The sequence below is a fragment of the Prunus mume genome, linkage group LG6 (genome assembly GCF_029339155.1).
Source record: "Prunus mume cultivar Tortuosa linkage group LG6, ASM2933915v1, whole genome shotgun sequence".
Lineage (NCBI taxonomy): Eukaryota > Viridiplantae > Streptophyta > Magnoliopsida > Rosales > Rosaceae > Prunus > Prunus mume.
Window position 1 is genome coordinate 13538549 of NC_142703.1, and position 24951 is coordinate 13563499.

A 24951-nucleotide genomic window follows, 5' to 3' on the forward strand; every position below is an offset into this window, starting at 1 on the left:
AAATTTTATCTGACATAGGACATCAATTTTATAGGGTGAAAATCTTATCCTGAGATTAGAATTTTTTAATAAATATCCAAAAATCTTATCTAAAATGAGACACTGGCAACAGAGGAAAATCTTATCTGAAATTTGGGACACGTGGCAATCTGAAAATTTTATTCTCCGAAAATGTTATCTTAAACGCCCAAAACACTCAATAGGGCATCAAAGTAATTTAATAATCAAAATTAAATTCAATAACTAATCATTGGGCTGGTTTGTTTATAGAAATTAAATGATGTAGGATTTATTTATAGTTTTAATGCTAAGAATAGGTATATGATTAAATGATCAACTCATTTCCTTTCCCCTATTTTCCAAAGTTTACTTTTGTTTTCTGGTCTTCCATAGTTTGCGACAATTTGTTCCCCGAGATTGACGGTTAGCCTTACTTAGACGTTAACTGATCAACTCATATACGTTTTTTTATTTTGTTTTTTCTGATAGCAAAGCAACTCATACGTTTTCTACATGCATCCATAATATATTTCACAAGCTCTCATGTATTTTTTATATTATATTTCACAAGCACACTCCACTCCATTATTGATAGAGTCAGTAACGTATTAGCAACGGATGACATGGGGCTGTCCAATATTTTCCTAGCCCGTTTTAGGCTCCGCCCTTCTCCAATCTACTCATGCCCTAGACACACAGCAAGACTACCTCACTGCCCACAACATCGCTCGAGCTGCGGTACGTCGGGCCATTGTCATGTAATGAGAAGCTGGCCAGCTATCTATGCCAATCAACACATTGGCGACTGCAATCTTGTCCATTTTGGTGGGCCCTACGGGCCATGAGCAGCGGTGACTTGTGATGCCGTGGACATGTGGGCAGGGCCCTGTGCGAAACTTAAATTTCACATAATCTAATAAGAAAATACTATAAATAAAAATTTGTCATAACTTAATGTCATAAACAATTTATTTATAACTAAAAATCACCATGAATAAATATGTTGGAAATCAAATTCATAAAAAATTAATGTTTCTATTTGATAAAATTATATGTTTGGTACAAAAATAAGCTCCTTGTGCCCCTACAAGGTCCCTTGCTGCCTCCAATATTTGTGTTCAATAAGAAAAAAAAATGGGGAGTGTGCAAAAATGGACGGTGCCAACTCAACCAGTGCGATGCAAATGTCTACGCTATACTATAAACAACGAATTATTTTTTTTCAGGAGCCCTTGAATCTGGGGCCTTGTGCAGTGGCGCCACTTGCACCACCCTGACTATAACTACGACTCTAACTCTTGTGCCGTTGGCAAGGTGTGTGGGCATTATACGCAGGTTGTTTGGAATAACACAGCTTGTGTAGGGTGTTGAGGTGCAAGTGGAGGTACCTTCATCGGGTGCAACTATGATCCGCCAGGCAACTCCTATGCGAAAATTCTACCATGCGCCAGGTGCATGGATGCGCCAATAATATTCACCATTAGGACAACAATGTTGAGTAGAAGCCTTTACTAAACCAACTATATATATTCTGTTCGTCCAAAAAAAACAAACCAACTGTATTCTATGAAGCTATGTTATCAAGAATAACATGAATTAAGTGATGTTCGAGCTCATCAATTCATTGTATCTTATTCACTCGGCATGAGTGGATGCTAAACTTAAATGGATATTAGGGGTGGGTACAGTTGTTCAAACCGTTTTCTTATAAAATTGAAACTTGAATTAAAAATGAAAGACCGATTTAATTCGGTCTGAGTTTTGACAAAAATTCATAGGCAAGACCGAACCAACCCGGACCTCCAATTCCGGTTTGGTTCTTGCAATTTCTGATTTTTGCCTGAGTCCAAAATTGTATTATATAATTTTATTTATATTACAAAGTTCTGCCCAAAATTGTATTATATTACAGACCTGCCCAAAGTTATAATTATATTACAAACCTACCAATTTGTTCATTATCAAATAGGCCAAGCCAAAATTTAAACTTCCACCAAGCTTTTAATACATCAAAATCAATCCAACTTTCAGCAAATATAAATTATATTCCAACTTCAGCAAAATATAAATTACATTCATCAAAATAAATTACAATCCCACTGCAACAAAATATAAACAAAATACAAGCATGCAAAAACTTCACAAAACCATGTAGTCCCAAGTGTTCAACTTCATTAAATTCCTCCTAACATTGAAAAGTAGCTGTGGCAAACTTGGGAGGTGTGGATGAACTCATAAATCTATATAATATACAAAAACACAAATCCATTAAAACATTAGTGAAACATACAAACTGTATAATACTTTAATAAAGCATATACAATTACAAAGAAATACTTAATTCAATGGATTTATAAAACTTCCATCTCTTGAATTGTTGGCTCATATTATAAAGAAGATATGTCATCTGACCTTAACCAATTTTGAGAGCAAATTAAGGCATCCACAATCTTAGGAGTCAAAAAAAGCACGAAATCTATTAATTACCCGACCACCCGTGCTAAAACCATAATTCCAAAGACACCGTTGATACTGGAATTTTTTTGGAGTTTTTTTATAGAAATTGAAATGATGTATGATTTATTTATAAGTTTTAGTACTAAAGAATGGGAATATATAACAAAATATCTCTTTCTTTTTCAAGACCCGTACAACTACACGCACTACACATGGTATGGTAAAGTCCATAAAGGATTTTCCAAAGCAATCATGGTGTGGTATATACTTCATATTCCTTTCCCCTATTTTCCAAAGTTTACTTTTCTTTTCTTGTCTTCCAAAGTTTGCGATCAATTTATTCACCGAAATTGACGGTTAGCCTTAGTTAGACCTAGCTAACTGGTCAACTCATACGTTTTTTTTATTTTTTATTTTCTGATGGCAAAGAAAACTCATATTTTCTAGATGCATCGATATTTCACAAGCTCTGAAGTATTTTGATATTATATTGCACAAGCACACATCATTATTGATAGAGTCAGTAACGTATTAGGAACGCTCTTGTATGTAGTAATGCACATAAATTTCCACATTTTCCATTATAAATACTCCACACCATATGTATCGTTCTCGCAACAAAAAACTCCTCCATACATTATCAAACTCTCAAAACCCAACATGGGGCTGTCCAAGGTTTTACTAGCCCTCGTTTGTGTTTTAGGCTCTGCCCTTCTCCAATCCACTCATGCCCAAGACACACCACAAGACTACCTCACTGCCCATAACAACGCTCGAGCGGCGGTAAACGTTGGGCCATTGTCATGGGATGAGAAGCTACAAGGCTATGCGCAAGACTATGCCAATCAACACATTGGCGACTGCAATCTTGTCCACTCTGGTGGGCCCTACGGCGAAAACCTTGCCATGAGCACCGGTGACTTGTCGGGCACGGATGCCGTGAACATGTGGGTGGCGGAGAAGGCCGACTATAACTACGACTCTAACACTTGTGCCGATGGCAAGGTGTGTGGGCATTATACGCAGGTTGTTTGGCGTAACACAGCTCGTGTAGGGTGTGCAAAAGTGAGGTGCAACAGTGGAGGTACCTTCATCGGGTGCAACTATGATCCGCAAGGCAACTATAACGGGGAGAAGCCTTACTAAACCAACTATATCTATGAAGCTATATTATCAAGAATAAAATGAATTAAGAAGTGATGTTAGATCATCAATTCATTGTATCTTATTCACCGGCATGGTGGATGCTAAACTTAATGGATATGAAGAATAACTTTTTATTATTTTGGAAACTTGAGACATATGCATGCTGCGTCCAAAGTTGTCTTTTGTTTTCTCTTTTGTTTTCTTTTTTGAGATAAGGGAAATCGACCCTTGGACATAGGATTAAAGGGTAAATATTCTTAACTAGTTGAGAAACAATCTCTTGCAAAACAAATTGCATCCGTCAAAAGAACGTATTGTGCGTTTTGTTGGAATGTCCGACTATTTTGTGTGGCTCCCTTTTATTTTATTTATTTTTAATTTATAAAAAGACGATACAATGAAAAAAGAGTACAAAGGATATCAACAGTAAAGGGAGCCATCGCATTAGACAATAGTGACTGAGTAAAAACTGAAAAGGATGGGTATAACCTCTTTCTACTGCCTTTCCTCGAATCTAATCCAATGATATTCAAGGACAAAATTGGCCGCGAACTGGCATGACTCTTCTAAAGAGACTAAGAACACCCAACAAACTCAATAAAGTTTTTGGAATTAGGAGAAGAAAAAACACAAAAAACTCACAGAGTTTCTTGACTTTATTGACCAAAAAAGATCAAGACTAAAAATTTAACAAACGCTGACAAAAAGACTAACAATCGTCTCTAATCTTCTTCCAGGACATGACGGTTCATTGTGTGGCTCCCATTTACTTTCGTGAAAGGTGAACATATTTCCGCAATTTTACTCCATAGCCAATATGATGGTTCTTTGTAATTGTAATACTGTCTCTATATTTGACCAAATTGACACAATTGTTCAACTAGTTGAAGTTTTTTTTTGGGGGGGGGGTGTTGCTGATTAATGACAATTTCAGTTTCTTGATATTTATGGTGGTGATACAAATGGCACAACAGATTTTAGTTCTTAAGGGGCGAGTGGGAAGTGAGAAGGCCTTAAAGAAAGAGAGAAGAGAAAGAAAGAAAGAGAGTGCTCCTTAACACATATGCAAACAAAACTAATTTAACTAAATGATCCAACCTAGACGCACATCTTAATATTTTCCCATCAACAAATGTATCCATCACCCCAAGAACAAGATCTCATCGTTAACGGAGTCTAGCCTAGTGGAAAAGGGCGGTCTCAGGTTCGAACCCCCATGTTATCTTAGTTTTGTGTGTGTGTATGAGAAACTCTCATCCCCTATACTATAAAAAAAATCAAATAAAAATTAAAAACAAAACAAAACAAAACAAAACAAGATCTCATCAGCCTTGATTAAATTAGAAATGACAAAATTTAGGCCAAGGAAAAGTTTGAGAGTTGTTAAAGTTCAAAACAAAAAAAAAAAAAAAGGTTAAAGGAATTTGTCAGGTGTCAAAATTCTATTTGTTTTGAGTAGGAGCTCCTCCTCAATTTAAAGGAGCCTAGCTATTTTAGGTTCTACAAGGTGCGGGTGTTTCGGCGACTTATAGGGTTCTTCCTTGGTTACACATGATGCAAACTAAATTAATTTTCACATCCACAAAAATAACAACATATATAATTTTCTCCAACCCAGACGTAGGTCTCAATATTTTCCAATCCATATCCAACAAGAAACTCTTTAGCAGAACAATCTGTAGAGTATTACAATTAACCACTAATTTACATAATGGAAGGGTTGTGCAAGAACAAGATCTCATTAGCCCTACTTTTAATTTGCCTAATAGGGTTAGCCCGTGCCCAAAACACCCCAGATGACTACGTGAAAGCCCACAACGCGGCGCGAGCGGTGGTTGGCCTCGACACCTTGGACTGGGATGAAGGCCTAGCAGATTCTGCGAAAAACTATGCGAACCAACGTGCCGGCGACTGCGACCTTGTGCACTCGAATTCAGGCCCTGGTGAAAACCTTGCAATGAGCCCGGACGGAGACTTGACGGCGAAATTGGCTGTGGACCAATGGGTGGCGGAGAAGGCCGATTATGATTACAAGACCAACACCTGCACCCCTGGGAAGCAGTGTGGCCATTATACGCAGGTCGTTTGGCGTGACACGGGGCTTGTTGGGTGCGCCAAAGTCCAGTGCGCCTATGGAGGTTCCTATGTCGTTTGCCACTACGATCCTGCAGGCAACTCTGTTGGGGAGAAGCCTTACTAATAGGCTTAATTGATCACAGTGTGTGCCTGAAGGGATCCTGGCCATTATTATTTTTATTTTTGGTCTTCTGATTAAACCTAAATCATAAAAGGAAAAATAGAAAATAATTCATAGATCGGAGAATCATTCGTGGAGCATTTATGCATATTTTGACTTGTTTTTTGTTTTTTATTTCTTATTTTCTTTTCTCTTCCCTTTCTTGGAAGTAAAGTGAAAGCGCTATGCAAATTGTAAAAGTTTGGCAATCCAATAATTGTCAAGGGGGATGTCTTGGCGACTTGATTACTTCCTAGCTTTCTAGATGTTGAAATTTCCATGTTTACAGAAAGAAACAAAATAATACAACTGATGTATATTACGCACCAATAAATTAGTTCTTATGGCTCAAATACTGTTAGTTAACACGTACGTCAATGCCACATCAAAATATCTACTAAGTTTTTCTGCGGCCACCACACTCGGCTAAAATGGAGGGCCTGGAGGGGATGGGTAGAGGTGGATAGGGGAGGGACATGTCTGGGAGGGTAAGGAGGGGAGGGATGAGATCACCAACCTCCAAAGGGGGTGACGGCTGAAACTTTTTTTCTCTCTTAGAGTTTTCTCTATTTATCTTTTTAAAATTAAAAGATGTCCCAAATTCGAATATCTTTATTATTGATGATAACATAGAGATTCGAATCCTCGGCTTGGTTTTTCTCTGCTTTGATCTGCTTGATTTGTATCGTAAACTTGCCACCACATTTAATAATAATCCAAAGGCTAACAAGTTGAGACCACATATATATTTTTTTATTAAAAAAATAGTAAATTGAGCTTAGATCCATAAAATTCATTTTAAATCACCTACAATCATTTTCTTTATTTTTCTATTTAAAATACCCAATTTTTTCAAATAAAACCCAATGACTAAGCAAGTTACCTAATCTAGCTTAAAATCTGATTTATTCTATTTTTGGGATTCCAAAACTACCTCTACTTACAAGTTGATGTGTTATGTGAGGATGTAACTAATGACACAAATTGAATTTGGAAAGATATTCAAATGGTTGTAATGGATGTAGGAATTAATTTAAAAACTTATTTGAAATTAAATATTAAATTCAACATTAGTGTATTAGTAATAATCTGCATGTGATTAATGTTTTGGTTTATTTAATAAAATTTTTGTTGTTGTTTTCCTTTTATGAATTATACTACTAGTAATCTATTTTATTATAGTTCCATGAATAATAGTGCACATTCTAATTATGTTGAAAAATATTTTGATAATCTATTTATTGTTTATTTTATGAAAAACAATTTATTAAATGAACCTTTTTTTTCTCTAAATAATGTTCCCTTTTTTCTCTGAATAAAGTACGTACCCTATTATTTGTTTTATGAAAAACAATTTTTTTTAAATGAACCTATCTTCTCTCTCCAAATAATGTACCTAGTAAAACAATGTGCGTATTTTTTTAAATGAACCTATTTTTCCTCTCCAAATAATGTACCTATGCAAATTTATAGGTATATTGTAAAATAGTTTACCTATGGGTAAATATTATACCTATATTTTCTATAAATTATTGTGTACCTATTTTTAATTTATGAAAAATGTATGGAAATTTCAATTACAAAGTAACTGACTTAGTTTTTTTTAAATTTGGTTAATAATATACCTATATTTTATTTAAATAATATATTTCTATTTTTCATAGTACATTATTGGATATGTAATTTACAGATTTTTTTTTTCGTTTGCAATTTTAGGGGGTGATATGTGAGAGGGAATGACAACCAAAAGAAATGGAATGAATAAATCATAAATAAAAAAATGGTTTTAGGTTAGTAATTCTTAAGTTATCAAAAACAGTAAAGAAGAAAAAATTGAAGTTATAATAGCTTGCGGAACTTCAATCAAAGTCAGATTTTAAGAATAAATTATAAACAAAAGGTAAATATAAACAAATGCAGGGTTAATTAGGGGACCTTCAGAAGGGTCAGATAACCCTTGTGGGCTTTCATTGTCTCCGCCTTTGCCCTCAGTCCTAGCTAACTAGTTGCTACCGACCCACCCAATTACATTGCACAAAATATTTGTGAGCTAAGATATGTGCTATTCTATGACTGGCCTAGTTTGTTTAGATTAGACTGGACTATACTAGCAAAATATCTACATTTCATGTTTAAGGCATAATTTGGATATTGTTGTCTAACTTGGAGGATTATTCATAAGAGGTTGATGACTAAAACTTATCTCTTATAATCCCACCATTTTCAAGGGGATTAGGGGGATAAGTTTTAGTAATCAACATCTTATAGATAGTCCCCATTATTCCTCCAAGTTGCAAAATATCCATATTATGCCTTAAAATGCACATAAAATATAGGCATTTTGTTAGTTTAGTCTAGTCTAATCTAATCCTCCCTAACAAACAAGCCCATAATCTCTTGACCGAGACCATTTAGGAAAAGTTTGAAATGTCTATTATGCTCTAGAAGAATTGTAGGACTACAATGACAATTCAACCAATTTCCTACAATGACAATTCAACCAATTTCTAAGGCTAGAAGGACGAAAAATGAATGCAAGGAAAAAGGACCTTAATTATTGAAAGAAAAATTTCCACACTATATTCCAATAATAACAGCATGGCTTATCCTTGACCAAAGAGAGTATCATGTTACTATTGCTATTTTTAAGTTTATCCCAACATGGCAAAGTGTAAAGCAGTGGCAGACTCATGAAAAGTGCAATTAAGAGCTGGAAAAAAAAATTATATAGACAACTAAATATCCTTATATAAACAATACTAATGTTATTCATAATTAATTGAAAAAAATAACATTACAATTAACCTACAATTGTTGTTTCATATCATGAAAACGTCATATTATATTTCATTACTAATATAAGAAAAAATATTTTTCAATAAACAACCAAGCTATCACTCATTGATTCCCTATAGGCAATGGTGTTTTCACAATATTCAAAGCTCTCTCAACCAAAGCAATTGCATAAATAATTATTTGGAGGATATAAACTCTATAACTATGACTAATTGACTATAATTTATCAATTAAATGAACAAATTAATATCAAATTATCGCAGGGTTAATTAGGGGACCTTCAGAATTGAAGTTATAATAGCTTCAGAACTTCATCAAAGTCAGATTTTAAGAATAAATTATAAACAAAAGGTAAATATAAATAAATGCAGAGTTAATTAGGGGACCTTCAGAAGGGTCAGATAACCCTTGTGGGCCTTCATTGTCTCCGCCTTTGCCCTCAGTCCTAGCTAACTAGTTGCTACCGACCCACCCAATTACATTGCACAAAATATTTGTGAGCTAAGATATGTGCTATTCTATGACTGGCCTAGTTTGTTAGGAAGCACTAGATTAGACTGGACTATACTAGCAAAATATCTACATTTCATGTGCAATTAAGGCATAATTTGGATATTTTTGTCTAACTTGGAGGATGAAGGAGGACTATTCATAAGAGGTTGATGACTAAAACTTATCTCTTATAATCCCACCATTTTCAAGGGGATTAGGGGGATAAGTTTTAGTAATCAACATCTTATAGATAGTCCCCATTATTCCTCCAAGTTAGGCAAAATATCCATATAATGCCTTAAAATGCACATAAAATATAGGCATTTTGTTAGTTTAGTCTAGTCTAATCTAATCCTCCCTAACAAACAAGCCCATAATCTCTTGACCGAGACCATTTAGGAAAAGTTTGAAATGTCTATTATGCTCTACAAGAATTGTAGGACTACAATGACAATTCAACCAATTTCCTACAATGACAATTCAACCAATTTCTACCCTTTCCCTCAGAGCAGAAGGACGAAAAATGAATGCAAGGAAAAAGGACCTTAATTATTGAAAGAAAAATTTCCACACTATATTCCAATACATACTCCACATGCATGCCTTCTACAACCCCACTTGCTTATCCTTGACCAAAGATTTCCTCAGAAAAACTTATATATCATGTGGATAGCACTATTTTGCTATTTTTAATCAGTTACGCTCCATCCCAAGTAATAGGATTCCACATGGCAAAGTGTAATTTGGATGGGCAATGGCAGACTCATGAATTTTTCAATAGAAGTGCAATTTTTAAAGGCTAAGAAGCTGGAAAAAAAAATTATATAGACAACTAAATATCCTTATACTTTAAACAATACTAATGTTATTCATAATTAATTGAAAAAAATAACATTACAATTAACCTACAATTGTTGCCGACGAAGTTTCATATCATGAAAACGTCATATTATATTTCATTACTAATATAAGAAAAAATATTTTTCTCAATGTAAACAACCAAGCTATCACTCAACCATTGATTCCCTATTTTGTTAGGCAATGGTGTTTTCACAATATTCAAAGCTCTCTCAACCAAAGCAATTGCATAACTGTATAATTATTTGGAGGATATAAGCTCTATAACTATGACTAATTGACTATAATTTATCAATTAAATAAACAAATCAATATCAAATTATCGATTAAATAAACAAATAAAAATTAATTATACCTCTAATCATGTGTCATGCAGCCTCTTTCTCCTAGAGTTTGCTACTGATCTTACTAATACAGAGAGAGCTAAATAAGAAAATATATATATATATTAAAAAAAGAAAACAAATGAATAAATAAAAAGGAGTTTCACTAAAACACCCAAAATGGGGGCTTAAATTATAAAAAAACCCAAGCACTATTTAAACATATAAACACACTCAAAACTCATCATTACACACACTCAAAATCCATTTATAAACACACCCAAAAAGTTGACTTTGAAGGTTGATTTTGGGTGTGTTTCTATGTTTAAATAGTGTTTGAGTTTTTCTATAAATACATGTCTAGGATTGGGTTTATTTATAAATTTGTACAAATAAAATTGGTGTTTGCTCAAGAAAAAAAAAATTGCATCCAACTTACTTTGGATTGGTTTATTGAATGAAGGAAAAAAAAAATGCAGAATTCTTGTGAATAGGAATAACAAAACGGTATTATCCCCGTGACATGCGGGTCCTTCTCCTTTCATAATAATCAATGGAGAAAAACCAATCTAGGACAACAGCTTTTTGTGTGTTGGAGGACTCATGGGCTTGATTGTAATTTACAGGTCCATCTCACTTTGCCCTCTCATGAGAAGACTAGTAGACGATCTGGCTTTCCTGCTGGCAAAAGTGATGACGTTGGCCTTCTGACGTAGGACATTAACGTAGGGGCTTATGCCCGGAACTATGCTAACAATAAACATCCACATCCACATCCACCCACCAGGCCCCCAAAATCCACATCCTCTCTCTCGGTCCCATGTCTCGGTTGTAAAAAAAGTAAAGAAAAAAAAATTGAAGTTATAATAGCTTGCGGAACTTCAGTCAAAGTCAGATTTTAAGAATAAATTATAAACAAAAGGTAAATATAAATAAATGCAGGGTTAATTAGGGACCTTCAGAAGAGTTAGATAACCCTTGTGGGCCTTCATTGTCTCCGCTTTTGCCCTCAGTCCTAGCTAACTAGTTGCTACCGACCCACCCAATTACATTGCACAAAATATTTGTGAGCTAAGATATGTGCTATATATTCCATGATTGGCCTAGTTTGTTAGGAAGCACTAGATTAGATTGGACTATATTAGCAAAATATCTACATTTCATGTGCAATTAAGGTATAATTTGGATATTGTTGTCTAACTTGGAGGATGAAGGAGGACTATTCATAAGAGGTTGATGACTAAAACTTATCCCTTATAATCCCACCATTTTCAAGGGGATTAGGGGGATAAAGTTTTAGTAATCAATATCTTATAGATAGTCCCCATTATTCCTCCAAGTTAGGCAAAATATCCATATTATGCCTTAAAATGCACATAAAATATAGGCATTTTGTTAGTTTAGTCTAGTCTAATCTAATCCTCCCTAACAAACAAGCCCATAATCTCTTGACCGAGACCATTTAGGAAAAGTTTGAAATGTCTATTATGCTCTACAAGAATTGTAGGACTACAATGACAATTCAACCAATTTCCTACAATGACAATTCAACCAATTTCTACCCTTTCCCTCAGGGCAGAAGGACGAAAAATGAATGCAAGGAAAAAGGACCTTAATTATTGAAAGAAAAATTTCCACACTATATTCCAATACATACTCCACATGCATGCCTCCTACAACCCCACTTGCTTATCCTTGACCAAAGATTTCCTGAGAAAAACTTATATATCACGTGGATAACACTATTTTGCTATTTTTAATCAGTTACGTTCCATCCCAAGTAATAGGATTCCACATGGCAAAGTGTAATTTGGATGGGCAGTGGCGGACTCATGAATTTTTCAATAGAGGTGCAATTTTTAAAGGCTAAGAGCTGGAAAAAAAAATTATATAGACAACTAAATATCCTTATACTTTAAACAATACTAATGTTATTCATAATTAATTGAAAAAAATAACATTACAATTAACCTACAATTGTTGCCGTTTCATATCATGAACGTCATTACATATCATAAACAACCAAGAACTCAACGTTTCTATTTTGTTATATGGTGTTTTTATCAAATTTCAACCAAAGCATTACTGTATAATTATTTGGAGGATATAATATAAGACTAAAAAATATCAATTTAAACAAATCAATATCATTATGATTAAATAAACAAATAAAAATTAATTATACCTCTAAACAACTAAGCTAATCACTCAACCATTGATTCCCTATTTTGTTAGGCAATGGACATGTCCTTCTCCTTTCATAATAGTCAATGGAGAAAAACCAATCACAAGCTTTTTGTGTGTTGGAGGACTCATGGGCTTGATTGTAATTTACAGTCCATCTCACTTTGCCCTCTCATGAGAAGACTAGTAGACGATCTGGCTTTCCTGCCAATGACGTTGGCCTTCTGCACATTAACGTAGGGGCTTATGCCCAGAACTATGCTAACAATAAACATCCACATCCACATCCACATCCACACCCCACACACCCTCCTCCCAATCCACATCCTCTCTCTTGGTCCCATGTCTCGGTTGTAAATTGATCACCATGTTGCAACATATCTCTAACTTGTTTTCTGATTAAACAGATAATAACACTGCAAAGAAAGAGCGAGCGATTCAATAACACATTAAATATTTTTGTGACTAGGTAATAAGACGTGCCATAGACCTAGCTTGTCAAGTTAACAGAATTCTCCGCCCAAGTTTTTCTCTCCAATTGTCTATCAGCCCTAACATTTTCCTTATAAATACTCCATGTTATATCTCTCATTTCCCATCAATAAACACCAAACAAAATATCTTGCAAAGAGACTGCAAACCAATAACATGGGGTTGTGTAAGATGTCATTTGCCTTGGTTTGTCTCCTAGGTTTAGCCCTCCTCCAACCCACTCTTGCCCAAGACTCACCACAAGACTACCTCAATGCCCACAATGCCGCTCGAGCGGCAGTAGGTGTTCAAGCCTTAACATGGGATCCAAACCTAGCAGCTTATGCACAAAGATATGCCAATTCCCGTCAAGGTGATTGCAATCTTGTGCACTCTGGCGGGCCTTATGGCGAAAACATAGCGAAGAGTAGCGGTGACATGTCCGGCACAGCTGCGGTGAACTTGTTTGTGGCAGAGAAGGCCAACTATGACTACAACTCAAACACCTGTGCTCCTAACAAGGTGTGCGCCATTATACTCAGGTTGTTTGGCGCAACTCAGCTCGTGTAGGATGTGCCAAAGTTAGGTGCAACAATGGAGGTACCTTCATTGGGTGCAATTATGATCCCCGAGGCAACTATATTGGCCAGAAGCCTTACTGATTTAGCTATTAGCAAACCTCTTGTGGCTAAATGAAAGCTTACAGTACTTTAATAAGAGTTTTCATTTTTAATATATGAGAATAAAATTTGGTATTTTCTCAAAGTTTACAATTAAGTTGTAAACTCGTCCTTATGTTGCATTCCATGAAGTTTTGTGGAAAACGTCTCATTTGTCTTCTATACAGATTCATATATATTTCTCGACAAAGAAGATAGGGGAACTTGGAATCTCTTCTAACATTTGGAAGAGAAATACCACTAGATCGAGAGATAATTGATTCAAATTCATATATTATATTCATAAGCTTCTTCCAATAATTAAAAAGGCTCTCAGAGGTGTAAAAAAACACTGCCTAATTATGCTGCCCGGTTATTATAGTGAAAAGAAATTATGCTGACCCAACTCAGCCTTCTCTAGAAAGATGACCTCTGTCCTCCATTGAAGCAAACCTCCATATAGGTTTTTAACTTCCTCGTTGTCTCTTCTTTTTGTCACTTCCATGGAAGAGTTAATGAGAATCTGAAGTCAATGTGGTTTTATTGTTGGGTACGGCTGAACCCTCTTTCTATCCCTCCTTGATTTCAAGTTTTAATTTTTCTTATTTCCTTTGGATTTTTCGTTTCCTCGACTATAGTGCAGAAAGTTCATCCTCTTGTACTCTATCTGACAAAGGAATGTGTTGAAATTTTTTTTATGATTTTCCTTCTTCTTCTTTTTTTTTTAAAAAAAAACTTCATTATGACTTTCTAGACAATTTTCCAGAATAACTGTTTTTATTGGTGATGTTAATATCGTTATTCTAAACCTAATAGTTCTGTGACAAAGTAATCTGAGAGCTTAAAACCACATCAGAAAATGTAAAACCAATAATTAATAGGGGGTTTCACTAAAACACCCAAAATGGGGGTTGAAATTATAAAAAAACCCAAGCACTATTTAAACATATAAACACACCCAAAACCCATCATTATACACACTCAAAACCCATTTATAAACACACTCAAAAAGTTGACTTTGTGGTTGATTTTAGGTGTGTTTCTATGTTTAAATAGTGCTTAAATTTTTTTATAAATACATGTCTAGGATTGGGTTTATTTATAAATTTGTATAATTTAATAAGAGAGAAAACCCTACCCCAAAAAAGGAAGAAGGAGGCTAGTTTGGAGATTGAACGGCCAAACGTGACACGATGAGAGAAGGAGTGGGTGGGTTAAGCATTGAACTTTGTAGATTAGTATTCACCATTGTATTAGATCTAACGGTAGGTGACCATTATAATCTTTGATCCTTAGCGACCATGAAAACGAGAGTTTTAAAATATGTACTCCTTACTGTCACGTGTTATAATATAAAAAATTAAATAATAAGGGGTGGTGTTTAGAGTTCAGAAGAACTTATGTGAAACAGAGATAACATTGTTTTGCTATCCTCAGTCAATCATAGACTGCCACATAAAAAAATTATCACACATGACATATTGTGATTGGCTGAAAATAATAAAACAGTACTATTCCCGTTTCACACAAGTGTTTCCCTTTTTTTTCCTTTGTCAAACACAAGTGTTTCTCGTTAGAGTCATAAACAAATATTTATCCTAATCTACCTCCATATTGGGTTTTTACAAGTCAATATTGTATTGAGGAAGCATCCAATTTAGTTATCTGATTGTGTTGTTAGGAATCAAGGATATAATTAAAGCTTTCTATTCTATAGTCGATGGAAGGGGTGTCGAGTCAAGTCTTGTGTGATGGCAGAAGCACTACATGGGATAAGCCTAGAAAGGTAGGCCAAAAGTCACTCAAGATCAGTCAAGAGCCATCATTGAGACCATGGACCCAATTGTTAAATGGCGCCGGACAATCAAAGAATTAAGATGCCATTATTCCTTTAATATTCTTATGGTATCGCATGGCTTGCATTTAAATTTTAAGCCAAGTTTGAAATGTATCTTATGGTATCGCATGGCTTACAAGAACAGAAAACACAATGATTATTTAATTTCTACAAACGAAATTAAATCAATCTCTAGCTACCCTTTTCCTCTAGGAAATGAAGAAACGGACGAAAATGAAGCTGGATAAAATTAATATGCATGTTTTCGATAGATAGAAAGTTGTAAATGGTAGGAGGAGAAAAATTATTTAGTAATACTACTCTTACCACATTTGTATACCACATTCCTATACCATCTTATGTAACAGTTGAGACGGACAGCCACATCAATTAAAATCATTTAACATTTTCTTTTCTTTTATGATTTAGTCGAGTATTTATTTTTCTAATTCTTAATTAAAATATGTTTCATTGATTTAATTGATTTGACATATAATATGGACATGTCACATCATGTGGTATAGAAATGTGGGATAAAAATATGGTAAATTGTTTAGTCTCAACTTGAGTTAGGTTTTTTTCCAACAGAAGAATTAATGGGTTTAATTATTGCATCTTTTAACATTTCCTAAATCCATTTGGACCCGTAGAGGAAAAAAATTTCCACATTGCAGCACCACACATTTTCATCCTTGACCAAAGCCTAGACTCGGTCCATCTTTTCTTTGCCCAAATGCCATCAGAAGACTAACTCTTGGCTGTCAATGCAGCTTGAGCAAAGGAGGTTGGCCGTCAATGGATCTCTTTTTTTTGGTCAACAGAAACCGCATCTATTACTATTAGTCATTGACAAAAGATAGGGAGAGACAAGTCATGCCAATGAGGTATATTACTTCGTCCACTTCTAAATGCATAAATTTATTTTGTGTGATATTACGTGTTGTATTTTTGGATTTATTAATAAATAAAACATGTGTTATAACTGTATAATAGTCACGTATCAGAATTTTTGTCAAACACAAAATATGTGTCCACACTAGGGGTGGGCATATGAATTGCGGAACCAGATAACCGAGTTGAACTGAACTCTAAAAAATCGAAAAAAACTTAATTAACCAAAAATCAACAACCGTTGAAAAACTAAACTGAACCGGTTCAGACCAATTTTGATTCCAATTCTATTCAGCTAAAACTGGACCCCAAACTCTCCAAACATTTTGACCAAACACATAAAATTGATGTTTAAACATTCATACACATTTCACCAACTAAATTTTGATTTAATGATAAATTTCTTTCAAATGTTAGAATAGGCTGGAAGTTTGAATCCCACCTAAACACATCTTCATTGATATCTTAGCCACAAATGATGATTGGCAATTTGGGACATGACTCACACTCTGTCCAGAATATTTGGGCCTTATTCTGATCTCAGATGAGGGCTGGAGCTAGCGCCTTGGCTGGGCCTTAACTTTAGTGTTTCTTTTCACTTTTTTTTTTCTGAGTTGGGCCGGATAGAGAATTCTCTATTTTTTTTTTTACATGCGATATTTGGAGAGGAGAAAATCGAATACAAACCCCTTACGAATTCTCTGATTAATATGTGTAAAGATTAAGCAATATATATTGAGATACAAAGTACTTTCAATTGACGAAGTTCAAACTGGAAGTAACACATTCATTCTTTTTTTTCTTTTTTTGTAATGAAGTTGCTTCTTTTAGAAAAATAAAAGCATGCAAGTCGTAGTGACCAATGCACCACTTGCTATATATATATAACACATAGCTGAAGGTGACCGTAAAGTTTTGTGATGCAAGACCAAGGGGAAAGTTTTTGATGACTTTGGTTGCTTTAAATGGTGACATGTATCCTTTTGATAAAATACTTTTCATATTATATTCCCTTAACGGTCCATAAATAATCTGTTATTTAATTGTACTTCTTCCTATAAATAGCCTAAGAATGTCACATTGACAGTGCAATCCTCACACAAGTTACATAATCATTTGGTACACAGAAAAATCAAACATGGCTTTGTGTATTGTACTTCTTTGTCTCACGTCTCTGGTGCTTCATCCCTCCCATGCCCAAAACTCCCAGCAAGACTACCTCAATGCACACAACGTGGCACGTAAGCAAGTCGGCGTCCCGAACATCACGTGGGACAGCACCGTCGAGGCCTATGCTCAGAACTATGCCAACTCAAGTGCTGCAGATTGCAACCTGGTGCATTCAAATGGGACTTATGGTGAGAACTTGGCCAAGGGGAGTGGCTCATTTACAGGCACAGCTGCTGTGAACTTGTGGGTGGCAGAGAAGCCTAACTATAACTACACCTCAAACTCTTGCGTTGGAGGGCAGCAGTGCCTGCATTATACTCAAGTGGTTTGGAAAAACTCTGTTAGGCTGGGGTGTGCTAGGGTTCAGTGCAGCAATGGGTGGTGGTTTGTGACTTGCAACTATGACCCTCCTGGCAACTATGTTGGGCAGCGTCCTTATTAATTAAGGAGGCTTAAGCTTAATCCAGATTTGATTAAGCAATTAATGGAATGGATGCCTGCTAATTAATAAGGTGAAAATAAAAAATAAGGTGATATGTGATAATTAAACAAAGCCTCCTTTGATAAAATAACTGATGGTGCACTCCTTGCTTTACTCACCAAGTGTATTTTTATGTTTTGGTTCGTTTTGAGGTTGTCTTGATCAACTGTTTCAACTTTCAAAGTGTACTTTGCTTGTTGATTAGCAAGAAATTTGAATAATAATGGTTCTACTGTAGTGGTTTTACTGTGGCTTTAATCTACATATCTGATGAACCAACTATAATTTGATGTACTGATACAAATTTTGGAGTGCCAATAACAATTCCCTTCTAATTTTAACTTATAATGTATTACATACGAATGTATGCACAAAATGTAGCCAACACATTTTATTTTTTATTTTGCCAATGCATGTATTGATTGATTTATTTATTTTGGTCAATTTGACAATGCATGTATAGTCCTCAATGAAACAAATAAAATAGGGAGAAAATAATGTCCATCTTGGAATGAGTCTTCCCCTCTAACAAGGGCATAATACAAAGTGGTCCTCTAAATATTTTTCCTTTGAGTGATCGTAAAGACATATTTACCTTCGGAATTGTCTTCCTACTTGGGTAATCTTTTTCTTTTGTTCTGGTGGCAAATAACTTAGAATTCACTCTGCAGACTCGGGTGAAAAGAAATTACGTATTAAATTATACCACAGTTAGACAACTTTTTATAGATAACTCCCAGAACCGTTCATCATATTCCCTTCGCACAGTGTGGAAGTCTTTAGACTTGCCCAACTATTACAATAAATTGATAATTCCTGAAACGCACAGATACGAGAACTAGATCTCACATCATTTCAAGGAAGCTCAACAATTTTTGGCCGCTTTTTGGACCGGGTGTTACGAACATCACTCGAATCATCTTTGTCAGACTTGGGTGTTTTGAGTTTGACAGGAGAGGATGTTTTCTTATCCTCACCATCACTTTCATCCTCTTCACTGCTACTATCATTCTCATCCTCATCACTGCTACTATCGTTGTTACTGCTATCCTGTGACTCCTCTTCACTACTGCTGACGGCCAATGGTATAACAGGCTGATAACCAGAAATAGCAGATTCCGCAGCAGCCACAGCCTCGGGAGTTTGAAGATCAGCAACACCCAGCATTAAATCCTGTCAATTCAGGTCCACCCAAAATAAATTATTAATCCCCTCTGTGTATGTGTGTGTGTCTGAGAGAGAGAGAGAGAGAGAGAGAGAGAGAGAGAGACCATTTCAATGACTTGAGATTCATTTCCAGTGAGCGCTTCAATATCATAGTTTTTTGAATTATCCTACATACAAGTAAATGAGTAAACACAGGTTCTGATTTGAAAAGTATGTTGGAATCGGGATATACAATCTAGCTTGGGGTGCAGGACCAATATACCAACCTTTGCATCCTTTTCTAATCTTTCATTAGCTTCTGATATGACTCCCAAGAAATCCCTTATTTTTCCCAAAACTGCAGACAAGCAATGAAAATGAGCAACATTATCCAAGTTATTTCTAAGAAAACAACACTACAAACAAAACAGAAGCAGAGACAACTGAAGAATCTCAAGTCCATGACGAAGTGCAAACTACTGTTTCACCCAACAAAAAAGAGGTAAGGGAAAACAGTTCGAAACATCCATCTCAGTCCAGCCTCAAGTTTCAATGTTACAATGCTCTGTAATCTATTTCAATCTTCTACCTTGACATTGTCTGATCATCAATTAAGTTTTTATTTAAACAAAGAAACAAAAGCTTGGGACATATTCTAAAGCCCAAATTGCACAAATCCTCTATGGTCTTTTAAAGGTAGAAGTTCCAGTGGGAGAAAATATGCATAAGGAAACCATATGAGCAACAGTATTACAAGGTAAGGTAATGAACAGGTTGTAGAGGATCAACATGAACACAGATTTCAAGCCCATCTGAAGGAGGGTTTAACACCTAGACAAAGAAGTACTTATGTTTACTGAAAAACATGATTTGTTTTCCTTCATCTCAATAAAAATTCTTTCCAAGAAACCAAAAGAGGAAGAAGATAATATCTCAGGTGCTAAGAAAAAAGTAGGCAGCACAAAAAAATAATCTCATCTCGTAAAATTAATTGATGAAAAATCAGCACAACATCAAAATGAATGAGACAAATTCAATTACAGGAGACTTGAATCACATCCTTCTAAACCAAAATACTACAACTTAGCCAATTTGCAAGTTTGTAAATAAAATATAAAACGTAGGAAATTTCAAAAAGTAGACAGGCTGCATAGATGTTATGCTGACAGCTGAATATAACGAAGACCTCGTATAAGCAATTAAGCACACATCACCCAAATCATAAACCCAGTGGAGGATTAAACATCAACTCGTTGGCCCTGTACAAAGCCAACATAGAAAAAATTTACCAAATAGAAAAAGAAAAGACCTCTACACATGCCGAACATGGCCATAGTGGTATTCTAGATTTTAACTCTTACCACGAATACATAAATCAACTTCCTTTAAATTGAAATGTTCATAGCTTAATCCTACGAACTAGCTCTGAAGAAAATACTTCGAAGAAAAAGAAAAGATAAGCCTTTTGTGACAAATTTTGAGAATACTTGAGGATGACCCAAATGATCTTTCTACACCTGTATCTCTATTGTACTTGCTTGCAGAATCCACATTCTTAACAAAAACAACAAATTAAAAAAAGGAACAAAGAAACCAAATTTAAAAGGGGGCAAATCGAGTACCTTGGCTTTTGATAACAGGAACACCGATGGGTTTCCCTTCAGGTTGAGCCTTCTTTGTTTGACAAGCCTGTGAGTCATTTTTACAAACAAGTAGTGTGGATTCTGCAAGAAAATACACAGACAGTGAGCTAATGAGTTTGCACTGAAAGCGAGCGAACCAGAGAGATACAGATAGAGAGAAAGCGATACCAATGGGTGAAGTTAAGGCCTTCTGGTGCTCCAATTGTAGAAGGTCTTTGCTTGTACTTCCCATCTCTCTCTATCGCTAGCGGTAGAGGGTCGAAGGGTTTAGGGTTTTTAGCCTCTCGAAGGAGGAGGTTCAATCCAGCAGGGTTTTCTACCTTTTTTATTTTATTATTTTTGTCATTCTATTTTCTATTCTCCATTTTAAGAATTTCAGATCCTTGACCAAAAAAAAAAGAATTTCAGATCATATAACGGGCTGATCATATAAGAGTATCTTAATCTAAAGCGTACAGCCGAGCGGCTATACCATTTAAATATATTTTTATTGCACGAGTATAGCCGGGCGGCGATACTATTTAAATATATTTTATTTAAGGAGTATATCGGGCGGCTATACTTTTTAATATATATTTTTAATTAAATAATATAGCCGAGCGGCTATAAAATTTAAATATTTTTTTATTTATGACGTATAGCCGAACGGCTATACTATTTAAATATATTGTTTATTCAAAGAGTATAGCTGGCCGGCTATACTGTTTAACAAAATATTTTTTATTTAAATACTATATCTCGCGCGGTGATACGATTTAAATATATTTTTTATTTAATAAGTATAGCCGTGCGGCTATAATAGTTAAATATATTTTTATATAAGATGTATAGCCGTTCGGCTATACGCTTGGAATATATTTTTTTATTATTTAAAGAGTATACCCACTCGGCTATTTATTTTAATTTTTTTAATTTAAGGAGTATAGCCTATACTCTTTAAATATATTTTCAGAGAAATGCACTATCGAGTACATATCCATTGTTGGTGATGATGAGTTTCAGTTCAGATATGTTGATTATCTTCGAAGTCCAATTGTTTTTGTTCTCAATCTCTCTCTCTCTCTCTCTCTCTCTCTCTCTCTCAGAGTTCATTCTAATTAAGCTCCTTAGCTGTTCTAAATTAAACAGCATATATTCTGCTGCAGTCCATTTTCAGTTTCAATAGAACAGACACTTGACTGCTATGTTATCTCACGTCATTCATAGTTTCTTGTTTATTATATATACAACATATTCATATATTGTATAATTTTTAGAAACAAATTTTATTTGATGGCGTACGTGGAATTCGATATAATTTTATGATTCATATTAGACTTAATAAAAGAGATATTTAGTTATATACCTATTTTTAGCACTAGTGATATAAATAAACTCTACACCATTTAATTTATATAAACGAACCCAAAAAACAACAGTTTGCCATATTAAATTTAATTTTGGTTATTAAATTACTTTAATACCCTTTTTAATTTTTTGAGTTTTCTTAATGAGGTTTTGATGTTGGGCCTGTTTTAAGAAATCTATTGTGCTCTAATTTGAGCATAATGAATTTCAGATCATATAATGGGCTGATCAATCCCCATCACTAAGGCCTTAAAGAGCATCTAACGACTATGGGCTTTTTATTGGATTGGATCACCTTATCAGTTTAGCTTTTTGTTTTTTTTTTTTTTTTTAAAATCTTCTTTAATTAGCTTTTATTAATATTTCTTAATACTTTCAATCACAAGCAGTTTGTGGCTCAATTAGTTAAGAGCAACTAGATTAACTTTCATGTAAAGTTGTGAGGCTCATTAACATTGATGTTCTTAACTGGCTCCTGCATCCTTCTTACCTTTATTTTATTTTATTTTTATTTTTATTTTTATATATGACAAAAAGTCTAGGGGGAGATTGACTACTCTCACCATTAACGTCAGACACCCACAACCTCGAGCTGGAAGGACTTACACCTTCTTACCTTTTCATATACATGGAATTTAAATTTTCAAGGTTTCTCTCAACAATGTCCTTCCCCTTCCCCACATGCACGCTTCTATTAAAGAATGAGGTGAAAGCAGCATATTCCCAAAAAAACCCAAAAAGTGAAGAAACATTTTGGTATATTACAAATCCAAAGACAGAAAACTAAAAAGGTTACTTTACTTCCAAGTCTATGATTCATTTGAATGCTTCAAGTAATTGAGCTTTAAATTCCTCTCTGATGAACAACCTCTATATGATTATTGATTTCTAACCTAGAAATAATAATTTGCTACACAATAAGATAGAGAAAAGCAAAAACAGTAAAATAAAATTAAATGGTTTTTTGTTTTCTTTAATTTATCAATACTTAGGCAGAGAGCACTCCTTCGGAAGGTTGCCTTGGAACCTTTGTTTGTCTTGGCAATAGTCATAAATCATGTGGTGCTTTCTAACCCATTTGAACAACCTTCTCTGTGTTTTTGTTAGGGTGCTGAACTTCTTCTTGTTCCACCAGTTTGTAGGGCTCTCTGCCCTGCAAAACCTTGCATTTCCGTTCCAAACACAGGCATCAATCTTGTAGTTTCTGAATGAAGCTATGAATGGGCCCTTTGACCAATCAGTTTTGTCCTTGCCGCCTCTTGTCGCCCAGCTGTCGCCGTTCCATAGGCTGGTTTTTATGCTCATTGGCTGCCACCTTGGAAATGCTACACCCTTGTCTGCATGGTTTCTGTATACTCTGATTGGAACCCAATCCACCATGAACCTACAAGCAAAAGTACACCAAGTTTCTCCATTTAAATTACTTCAAATCGTTTTTTTTTTTGTTGATTTTTTAAAGAAGAAAACTTATGTAAGCAAGACTCAAATTAAATACTAATCAGCTCATTTGAAAGATGGCATACACAATTTGGTGAAGGTTCCATAGTATTGAATAGGTATGGAAGTCCTTTGTTGGATCAAACCACAGATTGACCCTCTCTTCACGATTGCCGAATCCATCAGCAAACATGTTTGTTTGAATGATATATGGTTTGCCTGCCACATTTCCAAGGAACTCGAAGTCTACTTCGTCACGGTTAGGTTGATCAGATGTCAGCTGCATTAAAAATAATTTCCAGTCGATCAAATTTATGCTGTTAATTACTCAATAATAAGCAACAACAAAAAAAGCTGAAGAAGAAAACGTTTTCTACTTACATAATAGGCCACAACTGTGCCTGCTGAATCACCTGGTACTAGTTTAATTTGCATGTCAATTTCTCCAAACAAGAACATCTGATTTGAAGCAAAACCAGCACCTTGGATAATGAAAAACAAAGGATCAGAATTCAGAAATGTTAAAACTAATTAAAGAATTTTGAATTTTGATCATACCGGATTCTTGGTCGAGCTTCATACTCCTTGCCCTGCCATCAGCTGAAGTGTTTACATGGCTAGGAGACCATGTCACAAAGAAATCCTTGTTGAAGTCCCCTGTTGAAACAACAGAACCATCTGTAATTCGAATCGATGTCAAAGTAAGAAAAAGCCCAATAAAGATGACAATTCTGTGATTATCACTCATGGTTTAACTCTGTTTTTTTTTTTTTTTTTTAATAGTGTGTAATGGAGGAATATGATAGCAACATGTTGAAGAGAGCTATATATAGGTATTGCATGGGAGGGCGGTGGAAAATTGGAACAGAGAACATTCAACCGAAAAAAGAAGAGAGAAAATGTGTGATAGAAGGAAGGAAGGTTTTGTTTAAGCAGGAATATCTTTAGGGGGAAGCAAAGAAGTGTTTGGTTGTTAGCATCTTATGAATGTAGTTTTTATGGGTTTTTTATGGTCCCCATAAGGATGTGATTATAACTGTCAACAAATCATAATTTTCTTTTCATTTGGCAGAAATAGTTGACCAAGAAGCTTAGATAACTTGGTGATTAGGCTTTCTAATGTGCTGAGGATACTCATTAGGCTTACTAAATAAGAGCTTATATATCTTTCTGTCATGTTAGCAGAAAGCTGAAGAAACAGAGAAACTGACAAGATTTTTATTTTTTTATTTTTATTTTTTTTGTAGCTAGGATGACTTAGTTATTCAAGCATCCCTTTTACACTCCATGAGGCCTTTAAGGTTATTCTTTCCCTCCTTTTGTAGGGTTGTGCATGCATGAGTTGGATTTCCTTTTTACCCATTTTTTTTAAACTAC

At 34.9% G+C, this 24951-nt stretch overlaps 6 protein-coding genes and 1 pseudogene across 6 annotated transcripts; 5 read left to right on the forward strand and 2 right to left on the reverse strand.

Moving 5' to 3' along the window:
- The first annotated feature begins 623 nt into the window (after positions 1-623).
- Positions 624-1515, forward strand: LOC148916146 (pathogenesis-related protein 1 pseudogene; annotated as a pseudogene).
- A 1545-nt stretch (positions 1516-3060) lies between these two features.
- On the forward strand, positions 3061-3740 carry LOC103335013 (pathogenesis-related protein 1-like). Its single transcript, XM_008238001.3, has one exon. The coding sequence runs from the start codon at positions 3118-3120 to the stop codon at positions 3601-3603; it is 486 nt and encodes a 161-aa protein (XP_008236223.2). The 5' UTR covers positions 3061-3117; the 3' UTR covers positions 3604-3740.
- A 1450-nt stretch (positions 3741-5190) lies between these two features.
- LOC103335014 (pathogenesis-related leaf protein 4-like) lies at positions 5191-6088 on the forward strand. Its single transcript, XM_008238002.3, has one exon. The coding sequence runs from the start codon at positions 5315-5317 to the stop codon at positions 5801-5803; it is 489 nt and encodes a 162-aa protein (XP_008236224.2). The 5' UTR covers positions 5191-5314; the 3' UTR covers positions 5804-6088.
- Positions 6089-13075: 6987 nt separating this feature from the next.
- On the forward strand, positions 13076-13728 carry LOC103335015 (pathogenesis-related protein 1-like). The gene is given in 2 exon segments (XM_008238003.3): positions 13076-13489; positions 13492-13728. Coding segments are annotated over 2 exon segments (483 nt in total). The 5' UTR covers positions 13076-13140; the 3' UTR covers positions 13626-13728.
- A 3760-nt stretch (positions 13729-17488) lies between these two features.
- On the forward strand, positions 17489-17962 carry LOC103335026 (pathogenesis-related leaf protein 6-like). Its single transcript, XM_008238015.2, has one exon. The coding sequence runs from the start codon at positions 17489-17491 to the stop codon at positions 17960-17962; it is 474 nt and encodes a 157-aa protein (XP_008236237.2).
- A 712-nt stretch (positions 17963-18674) lies between these two features.
- LOC103335017 (uncharacterized) lies at positions 18675-21218 on the reverse strand. The gene is made up of 5 exons (XM_008238004.2): positions 20959-21218; positions 20770-20871; positions 19435-19505; positions 19273-19335; positions 18675-19174 (listed from the first exon to the last, which is right to left on the reverse strand). The coding sequence occupies exons 1-5, from the start codon at positions 21020-21022 to the stop codon at positions 18857-18859; spliced, it is 618 nt and encodes a 205-aa protein (XP_008236226.2). The 5' UTR covers positions 21023-21218; the 3' UTR covers positions 18675-18856.
- A 1697-nt stretch (positions 21219-22915) lies between these two features.
- XTH10 (xyloglucan endotransglucosylase/hydrolase 10) lies at positions 22916-24465 on the reverse strand. The gene is made up of 4 exons (XM_008238005.3): positions 24133-24465; positions 23956-24056; positions 23661-23854; positions 22916-23521 (listed from the first exon to the last, which is right to left on the reverse strand). Exons 1-4 carry the CDS (start codon positions 24320-24322, stop codon positions 23119-23121), a joined length of 888 nt encoding a protein of 295 aa, XP_008236227.2. The 5' UTR covers positions 24323-24465; the 3' UTR covers positions 22916-23118.
- Positions 24466-24951: the final 486 nt, after the last annotated feature.

Bases quoted from the DNA above. Each gene is read 5' to 3' on its own strand.
- LOC103335013 (XM_008238001.3), top strand. From the start codon at position 3,118: ATGGGGCTGTCCAAGGTTTTACTAGCCCTCGTTTGTGTTTTAGGCTCT.
- LOC103335014 (XM_008238002.3), top strand. From the start codon at position 5,315: ATGGAAGGGTTGTGCAAGAACAAGATCTCATTAGCCCTACTTTTAATT.
- LOC103335026 (XM_008238015.2), top strand. From the start codon at position 17,489: ATGGCTTTGTGTATTGTACTTCTTTGTCTCACGTCTCTGGTGCTTCAT.
- LOC103335017 (XM_008238004.2), bottom strand. From the start codon at position 21,022: ATGGGAAGTACAAGCAAAGACCTTCTACAATTGGAGCACCAGAAGGCC. The intron at 19,506-20,769 runs GTACTCGATTTG...GCTTGTCTGCAG, and splicing joins TCCTGTTATCAAAAGCCAAG to TTTTGGGAAAAATAAGGGAT. The intron at 19,336-19,434 runs GTTGGTATATTG...ACTTGTATGTAG, and splicing joins GATTAGAAAAGGATGCAAAG to GATAATTCAAAAAACTATGA.
- XTH10 (XM_008238005.3), bottom strand. From the start codon at position 24,322: ATGAGTGATAATCACAGAATTGTCATCTTTATTGGGCTTTTTCTTACT. The intron at 24,057-24,132 runs GTATGATCAAAA...TCATTATCCAAG, and splicing joins GAAGCTCGACCAAGAATCCG to GTGCTGGTTTTGCTTCAAAT. The intron at 23,855-23,955 runs GTAAGTAGAAAA...TTTTTAATGCAG, and splicing joins GCACAGTTGTGGCCTATTAT to CTGACATCTGATCAACCTAA.